This window comes from Lithobates pipiens, unplaced genomic scaffold (genome assembly GCF_037356315.1).
Source record: "Lithobates pipiens isolate NorthernLeopardFrog02 unplaced genomic scaffold, aLitPip1_a1.2 Scaffold_13, whole genome shotgun sequence".
Classification (NCBI taxonomy): Eukaryota; Metazoa; Chordata; class Amphibia; order Anura; family Ranidae; genus Lithobates; species Lithobates pipiens.
The window spans coordinates 389,814,481-389,831,150 of NW_027507718.1; the positions used below are offsets into that span (position 1 = coordinate 389,814,481).

General features: G+C 44.0%; 1 protein-coding gene across 1 annotated transcript in view; it reads left to right on the plus strand.

The window, feature by feature from the left end:
- Positions 1–1,783: 1,783 nt before the first annotated feature.
- KLKB1 (kallikrein B1) overlaps positions 1,784–16,670 on the plus strand; it is a 136,423-nt gene continuing 121,536 nt past the window's right edge. Inside the window, exons 1-2 of the mRNA XM_077477356.1 lie at positions 1,784–1,884; positions 1,992–2,050. Of these exons, the coding sequence (XP_077333482.1) occupies positions 1,799–1,884; positions 1,992–2,050 (145 nt within the window). The 5' untranslated portion in view covers positions 1,784–1,798. The remainder of the gene's footprint in view (positions 1,885–1,991; positions 2,051–16,670) is intronic.

Below are 16,670 nucleotides of genomic sequence, written 5' to 3' on the forward strand. Positions count from 1 at the left end.
GAATGGAGGCACAGGGATGGTGTGTTATGAAAGGAAACATGTTACCCCTCCATAAAAAAGGAGGGGGGCAATCTGAAATGGGGGCGTGGAGGGAGAAAGTCTTGGGGGGGAGTCAGGGGGTGAAAGATGAATGGGGGGGCTTAGAAATAAAAGGTGCAGCAGCCTCATTTTTTGGAAGCCCTTCTTTAACCCTAGCCCCACCCAAGCCTTTTTATCCTGCACCTCTTTGCTAATACCCCCCACCAAGTTCACTCTATTCTCTTTCATCCCCTTTCTTTTTGCCAACACTCTCCCACAGCCCCGAGCCCCCCTGACAAACACTTCCCACATTCTCCAATTGACCCTGCTCCCCTTTGCCAATTTTCACCCAAGCTTTGTACCCCCTCGACCATATCTGTCTCTGCCAACACTGCACTTTCTAAGTCTACCACTAGATGTGCCTATCTCCCCTTTTGCCAACACCACCATGTGCTTAGCACCCTCTTATTGGCCCCTGAATTTGCCTTTTCTCTGGCAGATTCATCAACCCTACTGCTCTGTGATGGCTTTCCCAACAAAGACCACTAAACACTACAAATTAATCAATCTGACTACCACCTAGCACAACTAAATTTGCCTGTAACACTATTTTGGGACAAGGGTGCTAGAATTGTGAGACCAAACTGAATATGGTAAGTGGTAAACCTTGCTTGCCATCCAAATTGGACAGCTATAAGGAAGGGCTGAACTGGGAATGTAGAAAGCCTGATAAGAGGGTATGGAAGACACAGATGTGGGTTACCTCTAAGTGAAGTAGAGCACCAGTGGGTTACTTAGTGAACCTGTTGAGGTGGTAGAGGTAGTTTCAAAGTGTACATAAGGAAGATGCAGACTTGGGGCTGGGGTGGTGTCATAAAGAGTGATGTAAGGGTTGTCGGAAATCAAGACATAGACTTGGGGGTTGGGGGAATTGAAATGGGAGACTGGATAATGGGGTACCTGGGGGGTGCTAAGAACTAGTAGACTAGCTGAAAATGGGGTATGGAGAGGGTGTTTCAGAGGAAAACTTGAGGGTCCAGAGGTGATGGGGAAAAAGTTGCTGGGAAATAAGGGACAAGCCAAAACTGTGAGTGTAGAGAGGTAAGGTAAGAGAAACACTTGGGGGTCCAGGAAGGTGGTGTGATGGGGGAGACAGGGTGATTGAAAATAGGGGGACACGCTGAGATTCCCCTGTTTTGACAGTGAGTCAGATCTTCACCCCTCACTCGCTGTTACAATCTAAAAAGAATGCAGCCATGCGGGGCTCCAGCCACATCATGAGTTAACAGTGTTCTGTGAAAAGGAAAATGACAAGTAACGACGGTCTTTGCAGTTGTTGACTTGTCATTCTCAATGAACTATCAGGGCGCCACTGATCGCTCTAGGTAGTTCGGAGGTACGGATTGGCATTACACCCATGATCTGCTGTTAGTGGGTGCAATGCTTTACAGGTTGTTAGCAAAAAAAATAATAAATGCATATTTCTGTAGCTGCAAAAAAATATGCAATTATTATTTATGTTTGTAAATGTGAACTTATCCTTTAAAAATCTGTGTAGCTCTAGTGTGTTGATGGAAAAACGTGACAGTAATTATTTGTGTCAAATATGCATGGAATACGTTTAAATATGTGTGGTTTAAAATAAGTATTTTTTTCTTGGTGTTTGCACTCCCATATATGATTAGGAATTATAGAAGCTTTGCTGCATAGTCAATTATCAAACTACACCATGGCCACAGTCAAACATTGCTCCCACATAGTTTTGTAATACAATGTAAACATGCACTTTTTTTTTTTTTTTAGAGAAAACTGTGTATATGCCACAAGCAGCTTTGTCGCAGTCCAGAGAACACACAAGCAAATCAGGTAAAAAAAAAGTGTCTCTCCTATTTTAAGCTAGTATATTGCATATATATATATGAATTTGTTTACAATATTTTATTAAGTGCTTGATAATATTTTGTTATTTTTAGGATGAAATTGCATTACACAGCTTTGTGCTGCTTTTCAATTTTTTCTTTGGCTTCTGGTGGTAAGTAAAACAACACAAATACACATGTACAGTATTCACACAGTTCAAGACTTTTAAAAACTAACAATAGATTAAGACAAAAAAATATATTTAAATACATTGTCAATTAATGAAATATACATATTGAAAAAAATATATAAATACAAAATTAATCATAAAGTTGTAATATTTGTGACCATGTGTGGTTATTATGTAAATATATTTGTTCATTGGTTGCTATTTATATATATATATATTGTATTAAGGAAGGAAGCATAGTGTAAAAGTGTAATTGAATACCGATCTAAGCTGTTGTGTCCTTTCCTCTTCATTGCACATACTGTATAGTGTTTTCTTTTCTGCATTTTATATTCCTGTTTCTTTTTGATATGTTGGATAGGCATCTTTATCAGCATACAGCATGTACAATATGTTAGCACTGATGACAGAGAAAATCACTTTTCACCTAGCAGTAAAAATGGTCGCTGGTTTGAATCCCAACCACGACACCACTTGCCTGGAGTTTGCATGTTCTCCCTGTGCCTGTGTGGGTTTCTTCCGGTTACTCCAGTTTCCTCCCACACTCCAAAGACATGCAGGTAGGTTAATTGGCTTCTGTCCAAAATTGGCCCTAGTATATGAATGGGCACCTTGGGTTGTGGGCTCCTTGAGGGTGGGGACTGATTTGAGTGTGCAATGTACAGGGATATGGACAATTGTAGACACTCAGGTTGAACTGGATGGACTGGTGTCTTTATTCAACCTTACTGACTATGTGACTAATAATAATAGCTGTGCCTTGGAAATAGGTTGCATGCTTGAATAGACAGCATATTGCACAGAGACTTGTGTGAAAAGCTGGTGTTTTTTTTCTGGGTGTGGACAGCTATTGAAAATAAGCCCCGTTACCCTACGTTCACACCTATGGACTTTTTGGTACGTTTTCCGTTTTTCAGAAATGCACTTCAGTTCATTTAACATAGATTCCTGTGGTATACAGTCACACCTATGCATTTTTCAGTTGCTGCCTTTTTGGAAAGGGACTTCTTTTCCCGCAGCAGATTGCGTTTTGCATGTAATATACTTGAACAGAGTTGCACCAGAAACACAAGTGTTGCAATTTTTGATGTGTTTATGCGTTTTGTGGGTTTTTTTGTTTTCTCCTTTAACAACACTGTATATAGCTGGTTGCTAGGGAGTGGGCCAGGAAGCTGGCTGTTGCATCCTTAACAACCGATGAGTCATCATCTGACAGCGGGGTTTCCCGCTGACAGCTGAATGTACAGTGCCTTGAAAAAGTATTCATACCCCTTGACATTTTCCACATTTTGTCATGTTACAACCAAAAACATAAATGTATTTTATTGGGATTTTATGTGATAGACCAACACAAAGTGGCACATAATTGTGAAGTGGAAGGGAAATGATAAAAGGTTTTAAAATTTTTGTATAAATAAATATCTGAAAAGTGTGACGTGCATTTGTATTCAGCCCCCTTTAGACTGGGTTCACACTGCTGCGGTTTATGAGAACGGATGTGATTCGCACCGCACTGCAGTGCAAATCACATCCGATCTCTGTGCAATGCAAGTTCAGCCATACAGATAGTATGGCTGAATTCGCATCGCACACGGCCCAAACTCACACAGGACCCTTTTTTTGGTCCGCAGCAGAATCGGATCGCATGGGTGTTCACACCATGCGATCCGATTCCTGTCCGAGTTTGCAGATCGCACTGCGATATTCAAACTGATCTGGAGGTGTCATTAACGTTTCAGTGACACTCCCAGCAGTTCGTATAGGGCAGTGTGAACTGCCGTCGGGAGGTATGCAATGCGGGAACCCGCAGCGGATTTGCGGCGTTCCCGCATCGCCGCAATGTCAACCCAGCCTTACTCTCATACCCCTAACTAAAATCTGGTGGAACCATTTGCCTTCAGAAGTCATCTAATTAGTAAATAGAGTCCACCTGTGAAGCCCTCAGAGGTAATTAGAGAACCTTATGCCCCATACACACGATCAGAAATTCCGTCAGAAAAAACTTGGATGGATTTTCTGACTAAATTCCGCTCAAGCTTGCCTTGCATACACACAGTCACACAAAAGTTCTCTGAACTTTCGACCGTCAAGAACGCGGTGACATACAACACTACAACGACCCAAGAAAATTAAGTTCAATGCTTCCGAGCATGCGTAGAATTGTTTTTTTTGCACATCTGAATTGCATACAGACGAACGCATGTTCGGATAGAAGAAGAATCCCCTGGGGGTGGATTTTTAAGGCACGTACAAAAATGTTTATAGAATAGTACAAAAATGTTTTTTATTTCATAAAACACACAAAATAAATATAGTATACAGTATACATCTAAAATACATATCTAAGGGTATACATATACAACCGGTATTTATAATGTTATACAGCACTTGATTATGCCATATAGTCCATGTAGAGAAAATCACCCTATGCGTTTCGGAGCTTTAACAAAGCGTGCCCTTCTTCAGGGGTGTAAATACCGCATTTACATGGAATCTACTAAAAAGTAACAGGGGACACGGTGTAAGAATTAAAATATTATTAGCCAGGCAGGAATACAGGCATAAATACAGTGAATGGTTACCAGAAACAAGAACTTTACAAATACCGTATTTATCGGCGTATAACACACGCCGGCGTATAACACGCACCCCAAGTTTAGGAGGGAATTTTAAGGAAAAAAACTTTTAGGAGGGAAGTTTAAGGGAAAAAAAAAACTTACATTTATATGCCCATCAGTGTCATCTGCAGCCTTGTCCACCATTGCAGCCTTGTCCACCATTGCAGTCTTATGCAGCCTTGTCCACCATTGCAGCCTTATGCAGCCTTGTCCACCATTGGAGCCTTATGCAGCCTTGTCCACCATTGCAGCCTTATGCAGCCTTGTCCACCAGTGCAGTCTTGTCCCCCATTGCAGCCTTATGCAGTCTTGTCCCCCATTGCAGCCTTATGCAGTCTTGTCCCCCATTGCAGTCTTGTCCCCCATTGCAGCCGTGTCTATTTTATTTTTTAAAAATGCCGCCGCCGAGATACAGAGCCTTTGGCTCTTCTCGGGCAGCTTTCGGCCGCCTTCGGCCGAAGGCGGCCGGAAGCTTTCGGCTGCCGAGAAGAGCCGAAGGCGGCCAAAAGCTTCCGATAATGGCCGAAGGCGGCCGAAAGCTGCCGAGAAAGGCCGAAGGCGGGCGAAAGCTGCCAAGAAGAGCCGAAGGCGGCTGCAAGCCGCCCAGAGGCTCAGAATTTCGGGGGATCAGCGTATAACACGCACCCACGATTTCCCCCTGCTTTTAAGGGGAAAAAAGTGCGTGTTATACGCCAATAAATACGGTACTTACAATACTAGTAAAGAAGATGATATTGTCCCAAAGATGTCCCAAATGACCACACATGTAAGAATGGCTCCACCAGTGTTCAAGATATGTACCAGCCATTCTTACATGTGTGGTCATCTATAATTACTTGTTTTTATTAAACAATATCTTTGGGACAATATCATCTTCCTTACTAGTATTGTAAGTATTTGTAAAGTTCTTGTTTCTGGTAACCATTCACTGTATTTATGCCTGTATTCCTGCCTGGCTAATAATATTTGAATTCTTACACCGTGTCCCCTTTTACTTATTAGATTCCATGTAAATGCGGTATTTCCACCCCTGAAGAAGGACACGCTTTGTTAAAGCTCCAAAATGCGTAGGGTGATTTTCTCTACATGGACTATATGGCATAATCAAGTGCTGTATAACATTATAAATACCGGTTGTATATGTATACCCTTAGATATGTATTTTAGATGTATACTGTATACTATATTTCTTTTGTGTGTTGTATGAAATAAAATAATTTTTTGTACTATTCTATAAACATTGTGCCTTAAAAATCCACCCCCAGGGGATTCTTCTTCTAGTATATATTGTTTTTGGATGTGGCACAACAAACTAATGCAGCCCTGCTGTACCTTCCCTTTTTCGCATGTTCGGATAGGAACTTTTTCCAACTGAAAAATAGAGAACCTGCTCTTAATATTTTGCTGGTTGGAATTCTGCCAGCAAAAATCTAATGGAGCATACACACAGTCGGAATTTCTGACCAGAAGCTCACATCCGACTTTTGCTGGCAGAATTTCTGATTGCGTGTACGGGGCTGTCACACATCTGGTTATTGAGCCCGATATGCAGAGGGAGGCCTCCCTTACAGTCCTGACTCACGGCCCCTGGGAGAGCTGACTGGAGGCACAGGAAAGCACTAGTGCCTGCCAAGATCAAAAGCTGGAAAGCAAGACTGATGCTCTGGACGTAGCTGAGACAACTGGAACAGCTAGTGGGGTGCAGCAGACTGAAAGCTGAAGCTGGGAGGCAGGCACTCACAGGATGCAGGTGGATCGTCCCAGGAATTGGGATACAGGAAGGTCAGGCAGGCCGGGTCAAACACAGGCGAGCAGTACAGGAACAGATGCAGAAGACAGAAGGAAGGCCACTGGGCAAGCCGGGTCGGTAACAGACTGGTACAGATGAGCCAGAGGATTAGACAGGAGCAAGGTCGTGGACAGGCCAAGGTAGGGTGCAGGTGGGTGGCAAGGACTGTCACAAGTCAAGCTGATAATCTTAGGAACAGATCAGGAACACAGGAATCTCTCAGGCAACGCTGTAGATCAGGCAGCAAGATTCCCCTGTCATGGCAGAGTTTAAATAGTGCTTCTGGCATCAACAACCACACACACGTGCACACAGGCACACGCAAACATGTGCATACCCGCGTGGAACTGTTGTTCCCAGCAAGCCTTTCCTGACAGAGACATTAGTGAACAAAGAGCATCATGTAGGCTAAGTAACACACCAGACAGGTCAGGGATAAAGTTGTGGAGAAGGGTAGCAGGGTTAGGTTATAAAACAATATCCCAAGCTTTGAGCATCTCATGGAGAACTGTTCAATTCATCATATGAAAATGGAAAGACTGGGGCACAACTGAAAACATACCAAGACACTGGCATCCACCTAAACTAACAGGCCGGGCAAGGAGAGCATTCATCAGAAAAGTAGCCAAGAGGCCGATGGTAACTCTGGAGAAGCTGCAGAGATTCACAGCTCAGGTGGGAGAACCTGTCCACAGGACAACTTTTATGCCACGTACACAGGACCGTACTTTCCATCAGAATAAACTCTGACGATCTTTCTGACGGAGTTTCCAACCAAATGGACTTGCCTACACACAATCACACCAAAGTCTGTTCGTTTCGAATGTGATGACGTACAACAGGACTAGAAAAGGAAGTTCAATAGCCAGTCCATCAGACTAGCATACAGACGAATGGTTTTCTTGATAGGAATTGATTCAGTCGGAGAGATTTGAAACATGTTCTATTTCTAGGTCCGTCAGACTTTTTGAAAAAAAAGTCAGCTGAAGCCCACACATGATCGGAATATTCGATGAAATGATTCCATCTGACCTTTTCTGCCAGAAAGTCCGGTTGTGTGTACGTGGGAATAGTAGTGCACACACAAATCTGGCCTTTTTGGAAGAATTGCAAGAAGAAAGACATTGTTGAAAGAAAGTCATAAGAAGTCCTGTTTGCAGTTTGCAAGAAGACATATGGGGGACACAGCAAACATATGGAAGAAGGTACTCAGGTCAGATGAGACCACAATTTTACTTTTTGGCCTAAAAGCAAAATGCTATGTTTGGCAAAAACTAACACTGCACATCACCCTGAACACACCATCCCCACCGTGAAACATGGTGGTTGCAGCATCATTTTGTGGGGATGCTTTACTTCAGCAAGGACAGTGGAGCTGGTAAGAGTTGGTGGGGAGATGGATGGAGCCAAATACAGGGAAATCTTAGAAGAAAACCTGTTATGCCGCGTACACACGAGTGGAATGTCCGACAAAAAAAGTCCAACAGGATCTTTTCATCGCATATTCCGATCGTGTGTATGCCCCATCAGACTTTTTACGTTGATAATTCCGACGGACCTAGAAATGGAACATGTTCTAAATATTTTCGACTGAACCAATTCCTATCGGGAAAAACGTTTGTCTGTATGCTGTTCCGACGGACCAAAAACGACACATGCTCTGAAGTACGAGACAGAAGCATTCGATGTGGTAAAACTAGTATTCATAATGGAGCTAGCACATTCCTCACACAGCAAATTCTGTGATCTTTTGATGCAGAGCATTCTTTTCTTCTTTATAATGCTAGAATAATGAAGTTGTTTTGCTGCTCATATTCACAGAGTTCTCACAAACTTATTTCTTGATTATTTCTCCTGATCTCATGAACAATATTGTATTTTTTAAAAGCCTGATCTCCATAATAATGTTTACAATTATTTTCATAGTCGTCTTTTATTTTATTTTTTATTTCATCAAGATCTCCTTTTTTATATTATTGAAAAATTATTTACTCGTGATCTCCATATAACTTTATTTTTTGTGTGTCAAGTAACCACAATAACATTATTATCTTGTATTTTTTATTAACCTCAAGGAGGTTGGTGTCACTTGTTAATTTGACATTGTCTTTTAGAAAAGTACCTGCCTACTTACAAAAAAACTGTCCTATTTGAATAAAAACACCTGGGCAGGGATTTTTAGAAAATAAAATCTCCTTTTATTCTGGGTAACAAAATAAAGAGGAGGGCAAAACTGGAGAAACTTTTGGAATTTGAGAAGCCTTTCAACCCCAGGGCACACATCGAGTCTGTGGAAAAGGAAATTGGTAGCTTGAGGAGTCCATATAATTTGGAGCACAATCTGGTCCAGGAATCCCAGAGATTAGGACCAGCAGTAGATGACATATATGTCCCCAGGCTGTGGTACTACACCAGCCTGCCTCTTCTGTCAGACCAGACTGAAGCCAGGTCATCACTTTCTTCCCTTTGCTGCAGCCTTCCCTCCACGCTTCCCTGCAGCCTTCCCTGCACCCTTCCCTGCAGCCTTCCTTGGAGGCTGTGGCTCTGGTGGTGGACTTGTGGCAGGAGGAGGAGGATGGGCGAGCTCATACTGTATATGTGGCTGTTCTCAGTCAGCTGGCCCCTCAACCCCTTCTGAAGGGCCTCACCAATAATTCCCTCACAGAGGAGGCGAATTTCCAATTTCAGCAATCTAGTTGCTAGATAGCAGCCATAGGCCTCTTCAGCGTCGGGGTGGCTCCTGAGGACATCACTTGCTTCCCTAATGAAGCCCAGTGCTGCCTTCTCTGTCATCGTCCCCTTCCTGGGCCTTTTGGTTGTAAGGCAGAGTTGAGGCACCTGTGATTGGGTGAGGCTCCTACTGGGCCCACCCACCTCCTGGCTGACACTGGGCCCACCCACCTCCTGGCTGACACTGGGCCCGCTCTACTCCTGGCTGCTACTGGGCACAGCCTCCTCCTGGCTGCCACTGGGCACGGCCTTCTCCTGGCTACCACTGGGCACGGCCTGCTCCTGGCTGCCACTGGGCACAGCCTCCTCCTGGCTGCCACTTTCCAGACCCTCCTCCTAGCTGAGCTCATCCTGTGTATAAAAAAAGGGACATAGTTTTAGTTTTTGGTTCATCAATCACACACAATTTTCAGCTCATGACTTTCAAATTGAATGTTAATAAATAGAAAAGACTATCATTCTGACCCCAGCATTTTTCATTCTTGTCACAAACATTTTTGGCCCCTACTGTCTATTGATATGTAAATCACTTTTTTTTAAATCATGAATTTGTTATCAATTATAACATCTAGTTAACATCATTAATATTAGGACAATAAATATGTCTAAAAATAATATACCTACTTGATCCCGTAAGGGGTGCTGAGTGATTCAGGGGCCGCCGCGGTTCTTCCTTTGCCCCGCCGGCAGTGATTTACAGCAGGCACCACGGAATCTTGCTCCTACCTTAGATAGTGCTCTTATAGATTCTCGAAAAACCTTTTTTGGTTTTAATTTGTTTTTTGTCTTTTTTTTGTTACCTCTGAGTTGCCTTGACCTGGTATCTCGGCAGAAGCTCTCTTGACTGAGCACTAGCTAAGGCAGTTTTTAGTGTTACTCCTGTAGCCTTATGTGGGTGGATTCAGCACAATTGTTAATAAGGTTGTAATGAGAAATTGTTTTACTCTGCTTTGTAAACGTGCTGTATCAAGTCATATGTTGGCCATTCAGGCCTGTGTCATCTACCTTTTGTTACGAAAATAAAAGTGTTTTGAAAGTAAAAAATAATATACCTGGCTCCAGCTGGGCACATCCACTTCTTCCAGGATGGAAGGCTCAGGTTGTGCCTCATCAGCCTCCGCTGGGGTTGAGGGAAGGGTGGAGGGAAGGCTGCAGGGAAGGGTAGAAAGAGATTCCCTGTTTTCAGTCTGGTCATCCAGAAAACGCAGTTTGTTTAAGTACCACAGCCTGGGGACATACACTTGCGCTGCTGATGCTCCTGATCGGAGTGATTTCTGTATCTTATTATGCTCCTTCTTATACATGTTCCTCAAGATCCCAATGTTCTTTTCCAAGAACATGATGGTTGCATCAGGGACTCAAGTCTTCTCAAATTCCAGAAGTTTCTCCAGCGTTGACCTCCCAGCTTGTTTATTATAATATAAGCTGTGTTTCACCTCCCATAAATTCCTCATCTCCCTGTACTTGTCAATGAAACTGGAAATAAATTCTCGGTCCTTAAAGTGATTCATATTTTCTGTAAGACAATACACAAGACAAAAACACTAATGTCAGCCTAAACTCTCATGATCTTATCCCAATATAGGCCTCAATCTTGAAGCAGTATAGGCCACTGATGTACCAGTTCATCCTCATTCCTTAGCACACCGAACGTACGTACTACACACGTATGTTACTTTATATACACTGCTCATGCGTCGCCCGCCCCTGACGTTTTTTCGAATCTATTCCCCGCCCCTTCTCTTCGGTGCACAGTAGGAGCAACATGGCAGAGACAGAGCAGGTGTCTGTTAATTGGAGTAATGAGGAGGAAAGCCCGGAGGCAGAAACGTCCAGATCCCAGAAGCGAAGATTTAAGGCCTCAAATATGTTCTTTGGTGAGATGGTGGAGATGGTGGACATCTTGAGGAGGAACGACTATGATGGCAAGAATGGACCATACACCAACCTGAATGTGAGAAAGGACAAAATTATGATGAGAGTTGTGAAGAGTCTGCACACAAATTTTGGGGTATGACGATCAAAGGAGCAAATAAGGAAACGGTGGTCAGACCTGATACTGAGGGAGCTTGATCAGTATAGAAAGATCAAGAAAGTGCTTAGAAATAGTAAGTAGATGTGTCCAGTTTCTTTATTATTACTTGCATGCTGTGCCATGTGATTTTCTTTACTGTAAGACATTTTAAAATGGCAAGTTTCAGGTTAGTGGGTAAAGTAATCGGTCATAGTAAACATTGTTCGCTCATAAAATACGCAGTTTTGGGCAGATACAGGATAAATACATTTGGCCATGCCTAAATATCTGTGTGCTAAAGTATACCTTTTGTTTCATTCTCATAGGGGACCAAAGACTTGGAGGACACCACCCAAGAGAGGACACCAGGAACCCCCCACCTGACAAAGAAGGGGAACTCCCAAAAACAACACACCCCGAGAATCTAGAGGAAAGAAAGGTAGAGGAAGTGGGTGAACTTGTCACCACAACAGGTGAGTGTTTGACACCCCAGGTTCAGGTAATATTATATGTATGCCTGCATAATTATAATACATGTTTTTCCCCAAATTTTTAGGTGATTTGCTGGTTTTGGAAGAGCAAGCTCAAAAATGTACAAGTGCACGTGCACAACTCCTAATCCAGGACATCATGACATGGAATTGTGAAATCTACATCATAAGAAAGAAACTACATTTTCTTGAAGAACAAATGAAGAACATGATTGGTGTGTTGGGGAGAATTTAAAAGATCTTCAAAATACAACCATTTTAACAATTCTTGTTTTAAAACACAATTTTGTGTATCAACATGTGCTATCTGCCATCAGGTGATTTCAATGTACGTGCTTTGTGGGTACATCCCCTTCCTCCCAAATGAAGCAGGTGAGAGGAAGGGGTTGCACCCACAAAACATGTCCATTGATCCCCCATGATGGCAGATAGCACATGTTGACATTAAGCATGAGATCAGGAGGTAAATACCCACTTTGACTCCCAAACCGTGTGCAGGGGTGACATCAGCCCAGCTGATGAAGGCAATATCCAGACATTTAGAATATACTATAATGTCTGATATTGCCTTCTGATTTTCTATGTTGTACTTTGTAAGTTCCAGAGTTTTGTATGTTATGCTATTAAACATGCCTATTTTGAACAACAAACAACAAAAAAATGTAAAAAAATAAAATAAATTTTTTTTTTACCCAAAAATCTTATAATGCACATGTGTGAATGTGCACAGAGTAACAATTTTGCTCATCAACAATGTGTGGCTTCTTCTTTCAATGGTCAATACTAGGGATGAGCTTGGTGTTTGAGTCGAATGCATGTTCGACTCGAACACAGGCTGTTCGCCCATTCAGAGAAGCCAGAACTCTGTGGGCCGTTCACGTCATATTGGGCTCACGGGCCAAAATACACTGCGCCATCGCAGTGCATTGCTGGCTTATGATTGGCCAAGCATTGACTGTGACCCCACATGCTTGGCCAATCACAGTGCTGGCAGCGAGGAGAGCCATAATTGGCCACAGGCAGGATGCCTGTGGCCAATCATAGCTCAGGGAGTTTAAGTACATGCCCCACACTATATAAGGCCGCCAGCGCAGCGGCCTTGTATAGTGTGTTGCGGTGGTCAGGGAAAGAGCAGGATAGGCAGGGACAGTGTCTTTGTGGCTTGAAAACCTAGCGCTGTTAAAGTGGGTGTTGTGTGCCTCCGGCACAGTATACACCTGAAGCTACCCTTTATTACTGGTGTTCTGTAATACAGGCATCGGCAGCAGTTAAAGTGGGTGTTGTGTGCCTCCAGCACAGTACACATGAAGCTACCCCTTATTACTGGTGTTCTGTAATACAGGCATCTGTAGCAGTTAAAGTGGGTGTTGTGTGCCTCCAGCACAGTATACACCTGAAGATACCCCTTATTGCTGGTGTTCTGTAATACAGACATCTGCAGCAGTTAAAGTGGGTGTTGTGTGCCTCCAACACAGTATACACCTGAAGCTACCCTTTATTACTGGTGTTCTGTAATACAGGCCTCTGCAGCAGTTAAAGTGGGTGTTGTGTGCCGCCAGCACAATATACACCTGAAGATACCCCTTATTGCTGGTGTTCTGTAATACAGGCATCTGCAGCAGTTAAAGTGGGCGTTGTGTGCCTCCAGCACAGTATACACCTGAAGATACCCCTTATTGCTGGTGTTGTTCTGTTTCTGTAACACAGGCAGGCAGCTGCAGTAATTACAGTTGATGTACTGTGTCATCTGCTCAGTGTGCAGGAGAGGCAGACAGTCACGAGCCAATAAAAGAGGGCAAGCAGGCTCTGTGTCTACAGACAACAGTGCTGGTTGTGCACACGGTGCATCGTCATCAGCACGTGGCCATGGGACACGCTTGTCCTTATTTTCGGCAGCTGGACATGTTGAGCCGCATCATGCCGAAGACTTGGTAGAGTGGATGACCAAGCCTTCCTCATCCTCCTCACCCTCCTCATCCTCCTCATCCTCTCTCACCCAGGCTCAGGGTACTAGCAGCTGCCAAAGCATCCTCTTCCCTCGTCTAAATGTCATCAGTCACTCTTTCCCTAGACCCACCATGTGCTCCTGAGGAGTTCCCCAAACTGTTTGACCACAGTGTTGGGTACATGCTCCAAGGGGATGCACAGTGTTTTGAAGGCTCTGATGATGATACCCAGCTAGAGGAAGGCAGTAGCGTGAGCACAGAGAGAGGGGATGCTCAAGAAGGACAGCAATCTGGTAGTCATGTTCCATCAGCTGCAGTATACTGCCAGGTTTGCTCCAGTGATGAAGAGGGAGGGGATGATGAGGTCACTGACCCCGCGTGGGTGCCTGATAGGAGAGAGGAGGAGGAGCAGGCACATCTCCAATGAATCACACCGCAGAACTCCGCCTGTGCAGGGTGCTGCCTCTGCGCGTTATTCCAAAAGTTCTTTAATGTGGGCCTTTTTTGAGACAAGTGCATCAGATCGCACCACTGCTATCTGCAACATATGTCTCAAGTGTATCTCGCGTGGCCAAAACATCAGCTGCTTGGACACCACATGCTTGACCAGACATATGTTGACCTGCCATGCAGCTCATTGGCAAGCGTACCTTAAAGACCCACACCAAAGAACAAAGCGGACCTCTCCTTGCTCCTCATCAGCTGGGATCTCCAACCCCACTAGACCTTCAGTCCTCTCTGAAACCTGCACTGAGAGGAATGAAGGTGTAGATTTATGTGTGTCACAGCCAAATACTTGCAGGCACTCTGCTAGCAGTACACCGACGTCCGATTGTAGCAGGCAAATTTCCCTGCCCGTACTTAGACCCCCGGGAAAAAACACAAAATGGCGGAAATGTTACCACCGTCACAAAGGGCTGTCAGAATGGAAAACGTACAGGCTTGCTTTCCCAATTTGCAATGGAACTGTTGGCTTGCCCCTCGTCCAGTGTCCTGTCCGAAAGGACGTTCAGCGCAGCAGGGGGGGTCGTGACCGATAAGCGCACTCGCCTAGCTCACGACAGCGTTGACTACCTCACATTTCTAAAAATGAATGAGGCATAGATCTCCATGTATATCTCTATAAACGATTTATTTAATCGAGCACACAGGCCTTTTTTCTGCATATGGCTCACTTCCTTGTACAAAAAAAGCACACCGTACTATATGCCGTACTCTCCTGTTTGAAGAGGTTGAGCGGTGTCATATTTTTGGGGCCCATCAGCGAGTTGCTGGTATCAGTGCTGCTGTTAATGCTCTCTATCTCTGTGCTGGTGTCAATGCTCTCTATCACTGTGCTGGTGTCAGTGCACTCAATCACGGTGCTGGTGTCAGTGCACTCAATCACGGTGCTGGTGTCAGTGCACTCTATCATGGTGCTGGTGTCAGTGCACTCTATCACGGTGCTGGTGTCAGTGCTCTCTATCACGGTGCTGGTGTCAGTGTTCTCTATCACGATGCTTGTGTCAGTGCTCTCTATCACGGTGCTGGTGTCAGTGCACTCTATCACGGAGCTGGTGTCAGTGCTCTCTATCACGGTGCTGGTGTCAGTGCACTCTATCACGGTGCTTGTGTCAGTGCTCTCTATCACGGTGCTAGTGTCAGTGCACTCTATCATGGTGCTGGTGTCAGTGTACTCTATCACGGTGCTGGTGTCAGTGCTCTCTATCACGGTGCTGGTGTCAGTGTTCTCTATCATGATGCTTGTGTCAGTGCACTCTATCACGGAGCTGGTGTCAGTGCTCTCTATCACGGTGCTGGTGTCAGTGCACTCTATCACGGAGCTGGTGTCAGTGCTCTCTATCACGGTGCTGGTGTCAGTGCACTCAATCACGGTGCTGGTGTCAGTGCACTCTATCATGGTGCTGGTGTCAGTGCACTCTATCACGGTGCTGGTGTCAGTGCTCTCTATCACGGTGCTGGTGTCAGTGTTCTCTATCACGATGCTTGTGTCAGTGCTCTCTATCATGGTGCTGGTGTCAGTGCTCTCTATCACGGTGCTGGTGTCAGTGTTCTCTATCACGATGCTTGTGTCAGTGCTCTCTATCACGGTGCTGGTGTCAGTGCACTCTATCACGGTGCTGGTGTCAGTGCTCTCTATCACGGTGCTGGTGTCAGTGCACTCTATCACGGTGCTTGTGTCAGTGCTCTCTATCACGGTGCTAGTGTCAGTGCACTCTATCATGGTGCTGGTGTCAGTGTACTCTATCACGGTGCTGGTGTCAGTGCTCTCTATCACGGTGCTGGTGTCAGTGTTCTCTATCATGATGCTTGTGTCAGTGCACTCTATCACGGAGCTGGTGTCAGTGCTCTCTATCACGGTGCTGGTGTCAGTGCACTCTATCACGGAGCTGGTGTCAGTGCTCTCTATCACGGTGCTGGTGTCAGTGCACTCTATCACGGTGCTAGTGTCAGTGCTCTCTATCACGGTGCTAGTGTCAGTGCACTCTATCATGGTGCTGGTGTCAGTGTATTTGGAAAATTTTATAATCAAAAAGTGTTTTTTTCCCCCCAACGTTTATTAGTATTTTTTTCATTTATATAGTAAAAAAAAATAAAAAAATAAAAAAAAATAAAACAGTGGTGAAAAAATACCACAATAAGAAAGCTATATCTTTCTAATATATATATATATATATATATATATATATATATATATATATATATATATATATATATATAAAAAATGTAATTGTGGTACAGTGTTTCCTGACTGAGTAGTTGTCTTTCAAAGTGTGACATTGCAATTTGAAAATGTACCTGTCTGGTATTGAGGAGGTTAATGAACTTTGGTCCTGATTATGACAGTGTCTAAAATGTTCTGGCACACCCTTATTCCTTTTTCTTTTAGTAATATTCCTAATGTGCTCCTCTACCCTTTTCGCTAAGGTCCTTTTTGTGCATCCAATGTACTGTTGTCCACACCCAAAATTCTAATAAATGAATGAAATTTGTACTGTTGCAGGTCAGAAAGT